Source organism: Prionailurus viverrinus, chromosome B1, assembly GCF_022837055.1.
Source record: "Prionailurus viverrinus isolate Anna chromosome B1, UM_Priviv_1.0, whole genome shotgun sequence".
Classification (NCBI taxonomy): Eukaryota; Metazoa; Chordata; class Mammalia; order Carnivora; family Felidae; genus Prionailurus; species Prionailurus viverrinus.
Genome location: NC_062564.1, coordinates 84,367,235 through 84,387,151, shown reverse-complemented (window position 1 = coordinate 84,387,151; position 19,917 = coordinate 84,367,235). Strand labels below are relative to the sequence as shown.

Sequence of the window (19,917 nt, the reverse complement as noted above, 5' to 3'; positions counted from 1 at the left end):
GGTTAAAAACAATTACCCGAGTTTGTATGTGAGACCAATATTTTCAGGAATTCACATACTGAATTCCTTAGGACATGATGTAAGGAACAGCTGCCACCTTAACATTTAGCTCCATCCTCAATGAGCACATCTTAAAAGACAGCTTGACTTAATGCCATGAAACCTAAGTAAACCTGGCTCATGGCAACATGAGAAGAAAATCTTTGGGATGTGGAAACAGATGTACCTTAACATTTTTCAGGATGTGACATCACCTTCTGCCTTGGTGTACATGACTCTGCTCAGTAGGTTTAAAAATAATTTTCACGTGAATTTAAATACCAGCCTGAACTTAGTTTTAATTATCATTCCATTCAGATGGCTCTAAGGAAAGCCTCTGTTTCTTTAGAATTTCCTTTTGTTCCCGCTGTGTGGTGTATAGAAACTTTCGGTAATTAAAAGCTATTCCTAGCTGAAGCAGTCTAACCTTTTAAATCACTAGTTTCTGCTCCTTTCTGATCAGAAGAAATGTTTTGGCAACACATCGCATTTCAGCTTTGCAAAACCAAGAAAGAATGGGAGGTCAAAGCACAACATGTGTCCTCAGTGCCCACGGTGTGTTTCAGGGATCACCCGCATTGGACAGGGTGTGCACGGAGTTTCCACCTGCATATCAGCTGAGCCAAGAAAGCTGCTGTAAGAATGAGACAGGGCTGGCCAGCCAGGCACGAATGGCCTAAGATGCTGAACAAACGGTAACAGCTGGGGGATACTTGAAAACTGTAGGAATGAGTGAAATATCCCAGAGACGAGGGAAATAAATTGAAGCAGAAATAACTCAGTTCGGAGTCCAAGTCAGACTCACAAATCACAGCAGTCAGTTATCAGATCACTCGACTACTGTTAGCAGGTGGAAGGATAAATGTTCCTGGATCTACTTTGAAGCACAAATTCATTGCACAGCATACTGACTATAATGTAGCATGGGAAGATGGTGCTTCCCCCTGAGATTGCAGATCCAAGAGACCCTGACGAGTACCCCCCTAGTTAGTTCGGGGAGTTCCCACAGACTTCAAATATTGCAGATGATTGCCATTTTCTTCCTCTTCTGCTCTGAACGAGCTCGGTGATGTTTTTGGCTGCTGCCTCCATTCCATGCAGATGATCCCCGACAGTGGGTCCCTCACATCTCCCCAGATGCTGAAGCCCCTGCCCTGTGCCCACCAGTACTCCTTCAGGCTGCCACTTGTTCACTGCAGTTCCCTTTCATCCAGGACCACGGACAGACTTCCCATATTGAATCTTCAAGATGCAAAAGGAACAACACTCCTCTTAGGATGACATATTTTGTATAAAAGTAATGGGAATGGCAGTCATTTTTAAAAGTTACATTTATTTTAATTTATTAAAAATAAGGAATTCTGTCAGCAAATCCGTTAACATGACAGTTTTATCACACTTATTTTATTTCATGCTCTCCTTTATCTCTTCTTTTACTCTGCCTCATCATCCACACCCCTCCTCCCCCACTCAACTCATTGCCTTAACCCTCCTATATTTTCTACATACTCATAACAGTCATCTACAATTATATACTATCTTAAATACAGAAACACATATACATATATAAAGGCATTTTTCATTAGTAGTTTTGTTTTCATGAAATTAGATTATATGTTATTTTTGGCATTTGCTTTTCTCAATTATGCAATCCCTCCTGAATCTTCCAGGTCTGCTTTTAGAACTCCCATGAATTACACCTTCTTTTTCTAAGGCTTCATAATATCCCTAGTTTGGACACAGCAGAATTTTTTCAGACACTTCACTACTGATAAGCATTCACCCTGTTTCTAATTTTTCACTATTTGAGCAATGCTCAAACATCCTTTTCCATATATCCTCAAGTACAAGTGTTTTACTTGGAAGAGGTTAATAACCAGGAGTAACGTTGCCAAATCAAAATGTATACTTATTTTCCATTTTAATAAATGCTGGCATATTGTTTTTTTTTTAAGTTGTAAAATTTCACATTAAATCAACAGTGCATGAGAGTACACTTTTTCCCACATCCCTGCCAGCAATGGTCTTTAAAATTTTTGCCAGTTTATTAGTAAAAATTGATGAGCACATTGCTATTTTTTGTGTTTCCAAGAATATACAGTTAGAACATTTTTAAATGTTTCTTGGTCATTTAGATTTATTCTTCTGAGGACCTCTTTAAATATCCTTTTCTAAACCTGAAAGAACTTTTTAAATATTATAGGGATTAATCCACCAATCTTTGACTTGCATATAGTTTTCCATATCTACTTTTTCTGTCTTGTCTATGCCATAGATCCTCATGTAAAATGTGTAGATTTCCATATAGTCAAATGTCAACTTTTGTTGACTAAATGTCAACTTATGGACTCCCATTATTAGGAAAACTTTCCCTACCTCCTGCTTCTAGATTATATATCTTTTAAACTATCTTGCAAGAGCTTTAATGCAATTTAGTTTCTACATTTAATTAATCTATGTGAAATGTATTTTTATACATATGACTGTAGTATCATTTTCATCCAGATGGACAGTCATTTAACCAATACCATTTGTATTAAATAATCTACTCTTTACCTGCTGACTTAAACCATCTACCTCATAGAGTCAATTATCAGCTTTCCTGGAATCTGCTCTTAGATTTGATATTCTGTCTCACTTCTCTATTTGTCTATTCCTATGATCAAACCACATAGATTTGACTGCAGTAGCTTTATGTTTTGTTTTAATGCCTGATCAGGCAAATCTTACTATTTTTAAAAATGTCTTTGGCTATTCTTGAATATTGATCTAGTTAAGTAAATTTTAAGATCACTTTATCCAATCCCCCAATTCCCTCTCCATAAAAATACTTATAATATTTTATTTGCAATTACATAAAATTTATAAATTGATTTGGATTGATGGTAATTATATTATTTTCTAACACAGGTAAGTTTTCCTATTGGTAAAGACCTTATTTTACAGTCTTTAATAAGATTTTATACTTTTCTATGTAACATAAGCTATAAAAGAAGGGTGCTATTGATTTTTAAATATATTGATCTTATAACCAACCAACTTACCAAATCATATTTGGTTTTTATTTCTAAAGTCTCTTGGGATTTCCAGATATTTTAATCACATCAATATATAAACAGTTTTGCTTCTTGTCTTCCAAATTTTACATAAGTAATATAATTTTCTCATTGTATTTTCTATAGTCTCCAAGAAGATGTTGAATAATAATGATGATAGTGGTTAATTAGGTGTCTCATCGAAATGATTTTAGCACTTCATTGTTTGAACATGTATATTATCTTATTCAGATAGTTTTTTATATTTCTGTAATATAATCTATTTATTTTTTATTAGACATGACCACTAGATTTATTAAATGCATCTTTACCATCCATTGACAGAATCAAATGAGTTTTCTCCTTTACTTAATAAAATAGATTATGTTGATAGATGTTCTGATATTGAGCCATTTTTGCTTTCCAGAATGTATTTTTCTTTTTCCACACAGATGAATTCTACTGAATGCTATTTCACTTACAACTTATGTACCTATGTTTCTAATTGAAATTTGGGTATAGCTTTTATTTTATTTTTTTAACATTCATCAGGTTTTGGTGTTAAGGTGCTCCATATGTACACAGGCTGTATTCCTGGGTCAAACCTCACTGCCTACATTTCTGTTCCCTCATGATAAGGGATCAGAGAACTTCCTAAAACTTCTGGGAAGCACCCATAAAATTAGATTTATACTGACATGACTAAACTCCAGTTTGTGGACTCAACAGGCTCAAAACAGAATTACCCTGCAACTCCCCCAACCACTCTTCCCAGTGATATTTCATGATGCCTAAAATGAAAAGTGCTCACTGCTCAAAACTTATGAGAGTAAAAAATTCAAAGTCATTCTTGAATGTTCAATGGAAGTCAGACTCAGAATAAGAGTTCATTGGGAAACATAGGGTAAATTATGGCTCTCTATGTTTGTGATTAACATTAATTAAGTTTCCCAGCTTTGAAAAGAGAATGGGAAGTGACCTTATGTCATCATTTCTATTTTTTAATGTTTATTTATTTATTTTTGAGAGAGGGCACAAGTCGGGGAGGGGCAGAGAAAAAGGGGAGACACAGAATCTGAGGCAGGCTCCAGACTCTGAGCTGTCAGCACAGAACCCAACTTGGGGCTTGAACCCATGAACTGCGAGATCATGACCTGAACTTAAGTCATAAGCTTAACCAACTGAGCCACCCAGATGACCCATCATCATTTCTATTTTAATTGGAAAAAAGGAAAATTAATTCTAGGTATTAGTGTGTGTGTGTGTGTGTGTGTGTGTGTGTGTGTGTGTGTGTTTTAAGCTAGGTTAAACAATGTTTCTAACACACACATTTGTAGACAGCTAAGTTTGAAAATATTCAAAATACAGGTCTGCTAATCTCCATGAAATAAGGATGTGGCGACTTCACAGAGTCAAGCGGCCACTCTGCTGAGGCCAAAAGGTTTTGTAAGAAACTTCCTTTACTTCATGAGTAAATTCATTTTCTTATTTCAAATAAGACTGTCCAATAGCTGGCCTGTCTCCATGCAAACATTATTTTCTTAGGGAAAGTAAGGAAGTATTGAATATTCTTTCCTCTATTGTGGGAGTCCAAACAAAAACAATAAACAAACAAAAGCCCTGAACAGATGATATAGAGCAAGTACTGTGTGAATGAAGATAGTAACACAGAAAACAGGAATAAAAGAAGAAAGGAAAAACAATGTAAAGAGCAGCATAGATTGTAATGCACTGAATATGTCAACTACAGAGGAGGGGAAAAGGAGATGGAAATGCAAATATAGAGAGAGTAGCATAAATGCTAAAGGAAAGAACTTAAATATATAGTACTTCCACTTCTGGTAAAGATGCAAAAATTTGCAAGAGACTGCCACTCCTATAGTAACATCAGATACACCACCAAATCAGTTTTTGTTAAACCCATCAGAAAACTGAGGATGTAAATAAACCAAATGAAATGAAATCCAGGGAAAGACAGACCGTTCTTGGAGGAAGACATACCCATGGCTGGTATTATTCCTGGCTGAGCAGTAGGAAGCGGAGGATCTTCCATAGAAACCAGATGGAGTCGTAATAAACTTTTAATGAGCACATGTTGCCTGGTATGAGAGATTTGAGCCGTGAGGAGCCCTAGCCATTGCATGAATGAATTTTGCCCATCCACCTACTCCTTCCCATGGGACATCACATATTGAAGGAGGAGATTTCAGTGTACAGGAGAGCTGAGAGATTTTACCACTGAGCTGCACAGGGCTTTTTCCAATGTGAAGCAGAGGAGCAGAGGTCGATTTCCCCATGTGCTAGGCTGAAGCTTGAGAGAGAGGCAAGATTGCTGCCAAGTGAAAAAAAAATTGCCTCCAGTAATCTAAGGTTGGCTTAACTTACAGAAATGAATTAATGTATTCACTACATTAACAGAATAAGTAAGACAAACATTTAAGCCTCTCAATATATACCAAAAAAAGCCATTGGACCAAATTCAATACTACTCGTGATAAAAACTCAAAGAAAATTAGGGATAGGGAGAAATTCCTCAATCTGACAAAAGACATCGATGAAGAGCCCACAGTTAAGATCATATTTAATGTTGAATTACTGAACACTTCTTCCTTAAGTCTGGAAACAAAACCAGGATTTCCACTGTTACCACTTCTATTGATATTATACTGAAAGTCCTATTGCACCTAGCTAGTGCAATAAGGAAAGATAAGATGCACTTTGACTGGAAAAGAAAACATAAATTTTTCATTATTCGCAGGTAACATGATTATATATTTATAAAACCCTATGGAGTTTTAAAAAATGTTTTAGAACTAATACGTGAATTTAACAAGACTGTAGGTTACAAGGCCAGTACGCAGAAAGTAATTGTATTTCTACATACTTACAAACAAGAGTTTATATATATACACATATATTTTATGTTTACTTATTTATTTTAAGAGAGAATGAGCGGGAGGGGCAGAGACAGAGAGAATCCCAAGCAGGTTCCAGACTCTCAACACAGAACCTGATGTGGGCTCAATCTCACAAACCAGGAGATCATGACCTGAGCTGAAATCAAGAGTCAGATGCTTAATCGACTGAGCCACCCAGGCACCCCTAAAGCTATATTTTAAAAAAATACCTTATATGTTATCATGAAAAACTATCAAATATACCTAGAAATAAGTCTTAAAATATATTATGATCACACACAAATGATGTGAACACAAATGTATTCCTGATAAAATTTAAATACGTAAATAAATAGATATGTCTAGCATATTTAAAGATTAACAGACTCAGTATTGTTAAGATGTCCATTCCCTCCAAAATGATATATACATTCAACAAAATTCCAATGCAAATCCCAATGAAAATTCAACAGATTGTTGAAAATCCCAACAATCCCAATTGAAGAAACTGACAAGCTGTTTTCAAATTTATGTGGAAAAACTAAGGCTCTAGAATAGGCAAAACAAAACAAAAATCTTGATAAAAAGCACAAAGGTGGCAGGACTTACAATAAAGCTACAATCTTTGTGTTATTGTCATGATGCTAGATAAAGAGATCAACGGAAGAAAAGAGATCATTGAGAAATAGACCTGCATCTATCAGTAGACAACTGAATTTCTATTCAAGACACCAACTAAATTTAATGAAGAAAAAAGTATTTTTGACAAATTGCTGCAATAACTGGATATCCTCATGGGAAAAATAACTGTGATCCCTATCTCATTCCTCAATGTAATGGCTAGAATGATAGAACATTCTGAAGGAAGACACTGGAGAATACTCTCATGACCTGAGGCATAATAATCTTTGGGGGCACAAAAAACACTATGAGTGAAAAGACTGATGAACTGAACTCACTCAAAATTTAAAATCCCTGAATAACAAAATATATCATTAGGAAAATTATAAGGTAAGCCAAAGGGAGGAGAGGCCCTTGTAACACCTACATTCATAAAACCACTTACATCCACATATATGAAAAGTTCTTATAAATCAACAATAAAAAGAAAACCCGTTTTTTTTTAAAAAAGGGAAAAAAACGTGAACAGAAACTTGCAAACAGAAAAGATGAATGGCCACTAAGCATAGGAAAAGGTACTTAAAGAATCACTCATCAGGAAAACGCAAGTTAATACCCAGTAAGATACCACTTCATACCCACTAGAATGCTAAATGAAAATGATCGACAATATCATTATTAGTGGAGTTAACTGGAACTCTCATACAGAATTAAGAGTAGGAGAATAAACCCATACAATAACTTTGAAGAACAGTTTGGCAGTTCCTAGAAAAGTTAAACAGACATCTGCCCTATGATTTAACAATTTTAACTCCTCAGTATTTACCTCCCAAAATAAAAACAAATACCCACACAAATACTCAAATGTACTCAAATGTACTCAAATGTTCATACACACTTTATTCATTGTTGTCAAAAGCTGCAAGTAATTAAATGCCCATCCATAAGATAATGAATAAACAAATTGTAGTGTCTCTACAGCATAATGCCATTCAGTAATAATACCACTCAGCAACATAAATGAATCTCAAAAACGTGTTTGAACAGAAGATACCAGGCACAAGAGAACACATATGATTTTATTCACATAAATTTCAACAAGCAAAACAAACTTATGGTGATATATATATGGGAAAGTTGTTGCCTCAGAGTATGTGGGGTGGCAATGGACAAGAATGAGGCACAAAGGAACTTTCTGGAATGATGGAAATGTTCTGTATCTTGAATATGCATAGGTAATATGGTCATATGCAACTGTCAAAGTCATCAAACTGAAACTTTATATCTGTCCTTTTTATCATATATAAATTATGCTTCAATAAAATATAAATATGCTCTTTGTAAATATATACCATTTATCAACGCGTAGAAAGAAAGTGAAGTTTTATTTGAAGGGCAGCAATATTTTAAAACCTTGAACTACCTCTATACTATGGATTCAGAATCAGTAACTCCCCTTGCAAATTATATTATGATGGAGACAGAAGTGTTACAAAAGACAAAGTCTGAGTGAACCAGCAAGTTGAGAAGACCTTGTGGCACACACAAAAGAAAAGAGAAAACAAGGCCAGGTGGACAAAAGCAAAAGTTTAAGACATAAACTTAGTCACCTCACAACAGGTAGCAATAGCTGTTGTTTCATGATTAGTTGGCCACTTCATTATAAAATGTATTCAGACATCTGCAATTAGTTATACACACTTAATCTAAGTGCTTAAAAAATTTGGATATGTTTTTCCCCTATATTGACATATTAACATTTTTTTTCTCAATCAGTTTTGAAGACCTAAATAAAGAATGCTTTTAAAATACCAGCTGAAATAAAAATACCATTGTGTGGGAGTGAAAATGAGGGCAATCCTAACAACATACGTACACTTGAGAGAAGACAGGATCTTTGAATTGGCCTACTGAAGGCTTTAGAATCTCAATTTTTTCATCTTTGAAATGGACGCAGTAATACTTCCCTCAAAGAATTTTTTGGAGACTAAAGGACAAACCATACATATTAACCATAGTGTTTGGTATATGCTTAGTGATCAATAATAGCGATTTCTTTTTAAGGAAAAAGCTGTACTATACCTTCTTTTTTTTTTTTAATTTTTTTTCAACGTTTTTTATTTATTTTTGGGACAGAGAGAGACAGAGCATGAACGGGGGAGGGGCAGAGAGAGAGGGAGACACAGAATCGGAAACAGGCTCCAGGCTCCGAGCCATCAGCCCAGAGCCTGACGCGGGGCTCGAACTCACGGACCGCGAGATCGTGACCTGGCTGAAGTCGGACGCCTAACCGACTGCGCCACCCAGGCGCCCCTGTACTATACCTTCTATAGAAGATAGAGAAGAAGGCCAGCTTATAGAATTTGAATCTCAACAAGTATAATTATACCTAACCTTCTCAAAAGTCAGTGTAGAAAATCAAGCCAAGTCAAAGTATACGAAATGTAAATGATTTTCTTTTCCATAGAAAAACACACACACAAAACTTAGACACTTCTGTATAGGTAACTGCACTAGAAGTGAACTGCCTTGAACATATAACTCATACAGTTCAATACACTTACATCTAATCTTGATAAGGTAACTTTTTCTGAAAGGTACAAATGGAGGATTGCTAGTAACTGGCAGTAAAAAATGTCTTAGGACATATATTCTTACCTGAGAAATGTTCAGTATCTAATGGACACAGGACTCTGTCCTATAAACTGAACATCTAACAAGTTGAGGGATACAGCAAACATTTACTCTAAGAACAAAAGGAATAAAGCAATTTGCGCTCTTGCAAAATATATAGAAATTCACATTTCTACCATGAGTAAACCAATTCTGTGACCTAATCATGTGTTTGCAGATTGATGGCTGTCCTTATCTGAGTGTTGAAAGAGCCTTGTTCAGTATCTTCCCAAACATCAGTTGTATGGGAAGAAGTGGAAAAAGACAAAGTTTGATGATGATGTTCTTTTCCTATGTAAATTTCACCTTTTTCTGAGTTGTTTCTGTAACATATGAAAGACCCAGATTCCCAACATGATTCCCTAGGGCTAAACACTGTAAATAACATGCTAAAAATACTTTTGTCTATGTTGTTTCAGTTTCTAGGAAGTTTAAAATAGAGCAGACAACCAGTATATGTTCAGAAGACATGAGCTTCACGATTAGAACTTGGCTTCTCCTATGCTGGACACGGGCTTCAATTTCAATCTTTGAAGTCCCCACCAAACAGCTGGATATCAGAGAGCCCATTCTGAGAAAAAAGGTAATTTCCTCATGGTGAGGAAATTAATTAAAAGTTCATTCTTATTTTATTTTTAAGTTTATTTATTTATTTTGAGAGAGACAGAGAGAAAGAGAGAGAGCATGCATGTGAGCAGAGAAGGGGCAGAGAGAGAGAAAGAGAGAAAATCCTAAACAGGCTCCATGTTCAGCACAGGGCCTAACACAGGGCTTGATCTCACAACCTTGAGATCATGACCTGAGAGGAGATCAAGAGTTGGATGTGACTGAGCCACCCAGGCACCCTAGTCACTCTAATTTTAATAATGACCCTATCACCCAACCATAACCTACCTTCCCACCTGCCAAGCATTATCCATCCATCTGCCACAGTGAGAGATTTGCTGAAGTGAATGAGGAGGATGAAGAATGTAGTAGGAGGAAACAATAGTCATTCTGAATCAACAGACTCTTCTCATTCATTATAATGATTAATTGCATTTCTGCTGAAGTTACTAAGTTAAGGTAATCAATCTTAGGTCCAATGTTTGCAGGAATACAAGAACAATGACTAGTTAGATAATAGCCATATCAAGGGCACAGATGAAAGGTTATCATTTCTCTTTAAAAATATCTAATATAAATAGGTATGTCAATGAATATGAAATGGCAAAGTAACACATTTATTTGACTGATGAACTCCAAGTAATGATAAACTCAATAGGAAAGAGCAAGCACCTTAGTCATCCGACTCAACTAGTTAGTATTCAGTTGGTAGAAGATCTCACTGTTTTGGGCTAGCCTAACATGATCAATGATTTACTAGGATCAAATATTAAACTACTTTTAAATACAAGCACGTAATTCATTAATTTTCTAAAACACAAACACATATTTTCATTTCGTAGGTCTTAAAAGTATTATGATCTTAAATTGTTTTAGGTTGTTACGTGCTCATCATTACAAATTGTACTTTAAAACCACTTCCTGCTTCCTCTTCTTACCCTCTCCCACCCCCAACCCAAAGAAAATCTTAAGAAACAAGAGAAAAACTTCCAGGATAAAGACTATATGTCTGTGGGGATTATTAGCATATTAATAGACTCTGTTTCTATTTACACTTCCATATCCAGAACCAATTGTTAGTTATTTTAAGGAAGAGGTTATGCCTTAATTAACAGCTCTTTGTAAATGAAAGCCGCTTGCGTTTCTTAAGTGTGTTCAAATTTCACAAGTCGTATTTTACAGCAGGGATCCCAGTTCATCCAATACTTTTATGTGATAACACCTCTGATCAAGAAAGGAAGTCTTTAAAATACCTTAAATAATTAGCTTTCAGAACAGAAGCCAACAAAAAGTATAATTAATGAGTGAGCTGATTATCCCTAAAGCATTAACATCCATGCACATTTTAAATGAGAGAGAGTGAAGGGACTAGAAGCACCTTAGGTATTTAATATTTCTAACTCTGATATTTCTAAGGACTTCACAAACTTGAGAGTTTAGGGAAAACATTCATTTCTGTAACATAGTGTTGCTATACCTCTGTCCTTTCCATATTCTGTCCTGTCTGTGCCTTGGGACTGCCGGGAGGACTGAATTTGATCATGTGCTTGTAGGAACATAAAATCCCATAGTTGCTGCTTACCGTCCCATCATCCTAATCGTTTCCCTGCTTACTACTCCCCTGCACAGTTGTATCACCTCCTCCCACTATCTACTTGAACCATAACCTAGGTGAGGGTTAAGTTTCAAGTGACGCTTTCCTCAGACTAGATATGTGTGATTCCCAAGGTCCAGCAGTGACCCTTAGCTTCAACAGGAACTCTTCTGGTACCTAAAGGCCTCCCTGCCTTCAGTGTTTCCTGGCATGTGCTTCACTATTGATCGTCAACACTGCCGTAGCTCCCCTGTCTTGAAAACAGACAAAAATTCATGCTGACCTGAGGGATTTAAAGAAGAGGGCTCCTTTGAAGTCATCCCTTCCTCAGCACCTACCCAACAGGATTCTCTTCTGTCCAGGAATTTTCAGAGTGGCCTCTAGAGGTAACGTCTGGTACTTCACTATCTAACCTGGCAGTCATGGAAGAGAAGTCAGACACTGTGGGAAGACTGAAGAATTTAGGACAAAAGACCATTGGGACTTTACATGACCTTCACGTAAATAGGCCTCTTAAAACATCTGCCTAGTACTTCTTGTTTGTTTTAGTGCCAGGAACAACTTCGGGAAAATAGCGGGAGTTTCTCTCTCATATGTACAGGAAGAAATTGTGAAAATAGAGCCCTTTATCAATCTCCTGTTTTAGAATAATTACAATCTCTAGAAAGTTTTGAAACATGTAAAGTTAATCCTTTCTACTTGCTTTATGCCCACAATATGACTCCTTCAGCAACTCCTTACAACAACAACAGAAATGTAAACCAAGAGATCAAGCCAGCCTTCCTGAAAAAGAGAAAAATATGTTCTGAAAGCTTTTGCTCCTAACCAATTGCCAGTTTGGCACTAAGCCAAGTGAATTGGAAGGGGGTGGGAGGGAGACGTCAGGAAACTATAAACATAAGGCAAGCATAAACACAGTATAAATACCCTCTTTGAAAAATGCCCAGTTATATCCAAAACCCAATAGTTTGGAAAAGCATAACTTCTTTTCCCAAAGAAAGAAAGAAGTGTAAGTACTTACAGTGTCATGAGACTTATCCTTGACATCATAGACTGTTAGCTTTATTTTGGTCTCCTCATAGATGGGATACTCAGATGGGAATGTGACACCAGTCAAAAACAGTGGGTCTCTTGTTCCCTGTAACAGCAGCAGCAGACAACTTTGATTCAATAAAGCAGCAACTGCAGCCGGCAGCATGCAGGGACACACGAGAGCGCAGAAAATGTGTCTGAGTCTGTTTGTTTTTCTAGGAAATAGTTCTGTTGGAAGAGAGACCTGAATTGCCAAATGATGCTCATGGGCAACAGAAGGCACAGGGCCCCAAATACTGATATAGCTGTTGATAGTAAATGCTACTACATCAGTGTCACAGCTGCTAATAGTCTGGAAAAACAGCTTATTTTCATTATATGCAGAACTCTCCTTTAGGGTCAGTTGTCAGTCCACCTAGAATACATTTAATGGATTTCACATGAAATGTATACAAAAATCTAAGATATTGACTGATCAAAGTAAAATGAAGCTATTTTCTCATAAAGTACCATTTACTTCCTTTCTGTAATGATTCAGCTGAAAGCCATGCTCTGATAATGTCCATTTGTTTTGAGATGTTCAGCTGGGTTTTTTTTTTTCTCCAACCAATTTGAAAACTAATGAAAGAAACTTCATATGATGGATTTGGGGCTATAAAATTACTAGTTTAGGAGGTACCCCACAGGATAGTTCAATGTCTCATAATTCATTTTTAGAGAGCTGACATCCAACATTAAATTTGACATCGATATTTAAATATGCATATTACCAAATATCATGGAGATGTTTGCTACAATTCTGTAAACCAGGCATCTATGAGTTTCTGAAAGCTCAAGTTATTCATTTATCCATTCATTCTTTCTCTTTGTACTCAACAAATACTACTTTTTGTTCAGCTCTGTGTTAGACACGTTGGAAAAAAACAGCCCCAAATAGCTATGTATGTTCAAACATAAACGTCTGAAGTGTGTCAAAATAATTTCTTTTAAGTTTTGGCAATGTTTTAAAAATAATTATATTGGGAGAATACTTAAATTTTTTTCATAGTATAAACAACTTTATAATTTTAGTCAAGTTTTTGCTATATGAATGAGGCTATTTTTGTTAATTCAACCACAGCATTAACTACAAATTATACCAGCATTGGCACCTACAGTTTCCAAAGGGCAGATTCAAGATTCCATACAGGATCTGGGTCATTCTCATTAGAGAAATGAGTAGAGTTCAGTCTGAATCATTTATTCCGCCAGCCAGGCACAGGTCAGCATTGAGCAAACCCGGTCTGGGGTAGGCTACTTAGTTCCTTGCAGAGAAATTCCTCATGCAAAACAGACAGGGTTTACAAGTCTAAAAAAATCACGAACAGCTAAGGAGTTTAAAGTATACTTTCTTTAGTCCCAGATATTCAGGTATCTCTTATTCACTAAGTTCATGAAATATGCATGATGAGAACAAAATAATCAAAAGGGAAACACTTCCTCTTTTGAATCTGATCCAATAAAATAACAAGTTTCCTCCCAACACATTTTGAATGTATATTAGTAACAATAAATGTAAATAGGAAATCTCTCATCTGATGAGTAATATTTACACCCTTTAGCTAGAAACATTACAGTTTCTGAAATTAATCATCTACCTTTCTTTGAAAAACATCTTACTTTAAAAAGACACACACAAATAGCAGAGAATATAAAGTTTCCATGGGCAGACTGAAGAACATAGGAAAAAACGAAAAGGGCAAAAACACTTAACTTCTCTAGGTACTTTATGGTTCTCTTTTTTCCCCCAAAAGCAAATATTCATTCCATTTAATTAAAAAAAATCTCTATATATTTTTTCCCTACTTGTTGCTATATTTAAGGATTCAACGTGGGATTTTTTTTTCTTTCTATTTACTAAAGAAACATAAGGTCTTTTATGAAAAAGGCAAGTTCTTCTCTCATCTGTTTATTCTGGTAAGTTACCAATGCATGCTTAATAACCTCAGGTATGCTTTCTCAAATGACAGAGGACAGTAACATAGCATAGCTACAGGCCATGGGCTAACTTATTTCAGCTGTTTGCTTAAATCCAGAAAGAGGCTGAGAGAGTGAGAGCAGAGCAGAGAAATGCAGGCACACAGCTCGCTCACTCACCTCCACGATTTCCGTGCTTGAGTATCTTGTCAGACCCTGCTCCGCCGGGTGGATTACTGAGATCTGCACCAGTGTATTCAGCTTCCGATCACGGACAGGAGCCACAAGATCCTTGCATGCTGACAATGACGGAGGAAAGAGAAAGAAAAGAAACTAACACCATGTCTCAGGGAAAACTTCTGTCTGAGTTGGAAGTAAACTTAGCGACGGCGCTGAATGAAATCTCCTGGGACTCAGGCTGATTTTTTTTTTTTTTTTTTTTTTTTTTTTTTACAGAGGAAGTCCCTTGGAAGTACCTTACAGAAATAGGAAGTCACGTGTTGCAGAGCTGAATTGAGAGTTCATTTCCACTGACAACATTGCCGCTCCTGCTAGTCTTGACTGCCCGGGAATCCCGGCTCTAATGTGTGACTGTGCACACACAGCTCAGGGACTTGAGGGACTTTAATTAGTCATTAAATCCTGGGTTTTAAATCACACTCCCAGACAAAGTAAGCTGAGTTGGGCTATATCCGGGAAACTTTACGCTGTTCCTTATTGACATTGGCTGGATTGGTTCAAATGTACCAATGCGCCCTTGGTCCTTACCTGTCTATTGGCTAGAGCTGGCCTCCTACAATCATACACAGTGACAGAAACTGGGAAGAGAGGCTACACTACCAAAGCAGCACGCAAGCCACAAGCCAGAGGCAGAGGAGGGGTTAAAAATGCCCTCTGTCTGGGATACCAGCCAAGTCTGGGAGGCAGAAATATGGAATAAGGATGGGTTAATTTTTGCCCAGGGGCCACAAACTAATAACTTTCCTTTGAGACACCAGGCTCATATTACAGACTCTCATCACCATACCATATTTACCTGAATATCTTCTCCTCCCACATATCATTCCCACAATACTAAGGGAAAATCAAAACTGCATTCCTTTGCAGCATGTCCAACATCTGTCCCAGTGCTTTCTCCCCTGGCTCTGAAATAGTTTTACTACCTGCCTTTGGGTGGCTAAATATGATGCAAAGGCTCCTCTCCAGAAGGGGTTCAAGTTATGCTCAGCTGAAGGCCTAAGGCGAGCTGGGGGAAACTGGGTTCTAGATCCATGATGACAGTGTGCTGGGCTCTATACCATCCTTACCCCACACTTCTGACAGGTGCTGACTGGTACAGGAAGGGACAGGAGGATGGGTGCATTTAAGCTATGTTGTGTCACCGCGGCAATTTACAGGACCTTCATCCACTGGGACACAGGTACTATGGCTTAAATCCAAAACTTGAAAGCAGAGGAAATTATAAATGTAATTAGCATCTTCCAGTGGCTTACAGATCATCTCATTTATAGAAGCAGAATGGGATAGAGATTTGGAACCAAACAGGCCTGGTTTTCACCCAATTCTAAAAGCTCAGCAATGCTGGGCAAAATATTTACCTCCATAATTCTTCCTGCCAGACTTTGAGATCCTTTTGTTCGTGTATGGTATTTTGTCACGATTTTTCCTTACTTAAACCCCCCTCTTTAAATGCCTCTATCAATACAGGAGAGCTTAGGAAATCGTGTGTGGAAAAAGTAATAGCTACAATTTAGCCCTCCCTGTTTTTGAGGCATTTTGCTAATTATCTTTTTATTTCTCAAAACAGAACTTGGACTTACTATTTCAGTTTTACATATTGCAAACTAGAGGCTTAGGAATATTAAGTGCTCACATTTACATTAGTAGAACACTGGTGCTTTGTTTACATCTTTCCCCATTAGTTCCATTTCTTTTCTTGCTGTACTGAATTCCTCTCCTGCACAAATGACACCTACTTTTGGAAGACCCGCTGCCATAATTCTTTACTGTCCCACCCAAGAGATCTGCAGTTTTAGGAAACACTGATGTGAGGTTTCAATGTCAACATAGCTCCGGAAGGGAAAAAAAAAAAAAAAGCTAGATTTAAACTTTCCTGTTCTTTGGTGTTACTTTGATCATTTCCTCTACTTGCCTTACGAATCTGTTTAACTTCATAACTCATTTGCTTGGTTATATGCTCAGGGTGTTCAGCTTTCTCTCCATCTACTGATGTTGACTATACCTGTCTTGGATTTTAAAGCTGAAGTTTGTTTGCTTCAAACATATGCATCTTGCCCTCTTTCTGCCTGCAGCCTCATCTCTACCTTATGAGCTTATGACACGTTTGCTCCAAATGAGTTACTCCTTTTCAGATTTCTTATCAGTGGTGGGCTGTGATTATTTCCCAGAAGCAAGCTGCTATTCTCTCTTTTATGAGAGAAACTCTCAGACTCACTCCTAATAAAAACAGACAAAGTCTTCATTAAACTGAAGTGTTCTCTCCAACCCAATTTGCAGATATCCCAATACTGAAGAAGTAAAAACAAGAATAATGGCACTTTGTATTCCTTTATATTCCATATCTTAAAACAAGCACAAAAAAAAAACAATAACTAAAGTCATACCTCGGGCAGTACATATCTCTTTTCTTCCCAAAACCCCAGAAGACTTTCTGTTCCCTAATACTTAGGCTGTAAGATATCATGGAAAGACCCTAAAATCAGTCAGAATTCCTGAGCTGTATTCCTAGATTCCTTGTTTACTAGTTATGTGACATTAAGTCACAAACTCTTGAACACTTTATTTCTTCATCTGTTTACCTGTCTCTTGGCATCTAACTGAGAAAGGCTAATGCCTTTTTTATGAATGGACTTTTCTACATAAAGTTTATCAATATCATTATACTAATATTTACCAATATATATCAACATTTACCAATATTTAGTGTTTTATTATTGTGTAAAATGTTTTTTTATTGACTCAGTCATATTCAGATAGCTCCTTAAAGCTGTCACCATGTCCAATATTTGTTTGTAAATACAATCCAGTAGGTGAGTCACTGTATTTCATATCATGAAACCCATACACGCCATAGATCTATATATCCTGAAACTGTCCCACTGAACGGGTGATAAATGATGAGTGCTTGGATTTCTTCATGGAGATATCACTCATTTGGTCACTATAAAGTCTAACCTGCATAGGAATTATGTGATAGCCAATGAAGAAGCCTAAAAACTCTGTCAATCTTCCAGATATACTTGCCACAACCCATTACCCAAACAAAACTCTGATCTGCCTACATGGCCTTCCTCAACTCATAAGACTAACAGAGTACAGTAGGTTTTGTTTCTGTTGTTCTGTTTTATTTAAGAATTTTTTGAGTCAAATGCATAGTTAATGAATGTCTCCTGCAATCATTAATATATATATATATATATATATATATATATATGAATGATTATATATATAATTATATATAAAGGAATTATTTCTTCCTTTTTACTGGTTTTGTTTTGGACTGAGCTATTTAAAAGTATTCCCAAAGTCCAGAAGAGTTTAAATACACAAGATGCTAATAGGTTGGGATTCAGATGTGCTTGTGTCCATTGAATAGACTTGTTTTATTTTTTACCAAAAAGGGAAAAAACTGCAATATAGAAGCAATGAGTCTTTTTTTTAAAAAGCTTATAATTTTAAACTTTTCTTTACAAAAATAAAATAGTTTTGAGCTACTATTTTTTTTCTGTCAACTTTGTTACAGTAACTAGCAACTTGAGGGTTCACTTTCTATTGCCAGTGTTTTGAATGAGACCCGCGTCTCCTGCTCAGATTTGTAAAGGAGTCACACAGCTCTCACTCTATGGTAGGGAATCCTCGGTAGAAGTGTAAGGATAAAAAATAAATGCAGCATCAATATCTCAGGGGAGGGCTGGGCACTGAGCAAACTGGAAAGCCTATGCTGTGTTAGCAGAGGGAACCTCTATTCAAATTCATTGCCCAAAGAAATGAAAGCCCACTGTTGCTTGATTTGAGGATCTGTCCACAGCTTGAAATCCCAGTCACTGTGTAGGCTAAAGTTATAAGAACCATACAACAAATACATCTGTGACTGATTTGGCCTAAGGACCAGAAGTTTCTAACCTATGGTCTAGATGCTCAAAGCTACTACTTGAATTCTTAGGAAGACAGCACAAATCATCTTTTGCTCCTTAGTTCTAATATTTGAGGTTCCAGGAGCTAAGGGGGTCAGGGGTCTTCAGAGTTCTTGTTAAATTAAATATTCTCTCTACCCAGAAATACAGTTTTTACAACATAACAGTTTTTGTTTCATTCAGCCATCATTTCTAAATCATGTCAAGTCTCTTGAATCCATAGAGCCTTTCCATGATTCTAGCCAATTTTAGCTGGAAGCCTAAAACTGTCTCTTGACTCTTCTATCAGAGAGTTCGATCCCAGCAATAATCATCTGAAGCAGAACACAACTGTTGGTTCAAGTGCCTTCGAATTCAGCAGCATTGGCCAAATCCTAACATTCTAAGACCTGCATCAGATATGGAGTCCACAAATAAGCAAAGGTGCCTGCCACAGGCTTTCATGAGAGCAGCAGCATGAGCCACAGGGCAGTGTGAATTCACAGTCGACTTCAAGCCTCTACCCCTTTCCCCTTAAGAACTCTTTCTTCTTTGAAGTCAGGTCATTTTTCTTGCTTCCATTTCATCTCTCTTCTTGCCATTCAGTGTTACTGGCATCTAACAAAGTTTATCCTCTTTCCTCCAGAACAAAGCAATGGCCACAAGCAAAGGAGGCGGGGCAGGGGACTTTGACAAGAATTTCCACATCTCTATTTTCTGTTCTTACATTAGCAAAAAGAAAGTTAGGCTTAGAGGAGAAACCACACAGTATAATATATAGAACACAGAGGAATGATTTTTTCACTGGAGATAAAACTATTTGAAACCTGGATTTAGTCTAAGGAGTTATGTTACTTTGGATAAATTATCTCTTTGAGTCTCTATTTTCTAATCTGTAGAGTGGACTTCATAGATTTGCTGTAAAGATTATAGGAAGCAATGTATATAGAATGCTAGGCACATTATATTATTATTATTATGAATATAATTATGCATTGATGCAAAAATGGATTTTATCTATCCAATATTCTTATAGTAGTTATATGCTTGAGATATTCCAGGTTGGTCCTAATTTGGTATAACCATATGGTTCTTCAGTAAAAGAATTTTATTAAATTTATAGCTGTGATTTTTTGGTATTTTCTTGTTTTCATATAGATAAAAATGTTTAAAACCTTTTACTGGATTATTTGTTAATTTCCAAAATCATAGGTATCATTAATATGCTGTCTTCTGTGAAATCAGATGTGGACACTTACACTTGTTAATTTTACCTATGATTAGGAACTTCCAAATAACAACCAAAAATAACAGAAAGCCTTATTTTTTTG

General features: G+C 36.6%; 1 protein-coding gene across 2 annotated transcripts in view; it reads right to left on the bottom strand.

Moving 5' to 3' along the window:
- Positions 1 to 19,917, bottom strand: part of INPP4B (inositol polyphosphate-4-phosphatase type II B) — a 403,509-nt gene that overhangs the window by 328,972 nt on the left and 54,620 nt on the right. For both annotated transcript variants that reach the window (XM_047855552.1, XM_047855554.1), the window contains exons 5-6: positions 14,634 to 14,752; positions 12,487 to 12,603 (exon numbers count right to left, since the gene is read on the bottom strand). In XM_047855552.1, coding sequence (XP_047711508.1) covers positions 12,487 to 12,603; positions 14,634 to 14,752 — 236 coding nt within the window. The remainder of the gene's footprint in view (positions 1 to 12,486; positions 12,604 to 14,633; positions 14,753 to 19,917) is intronic.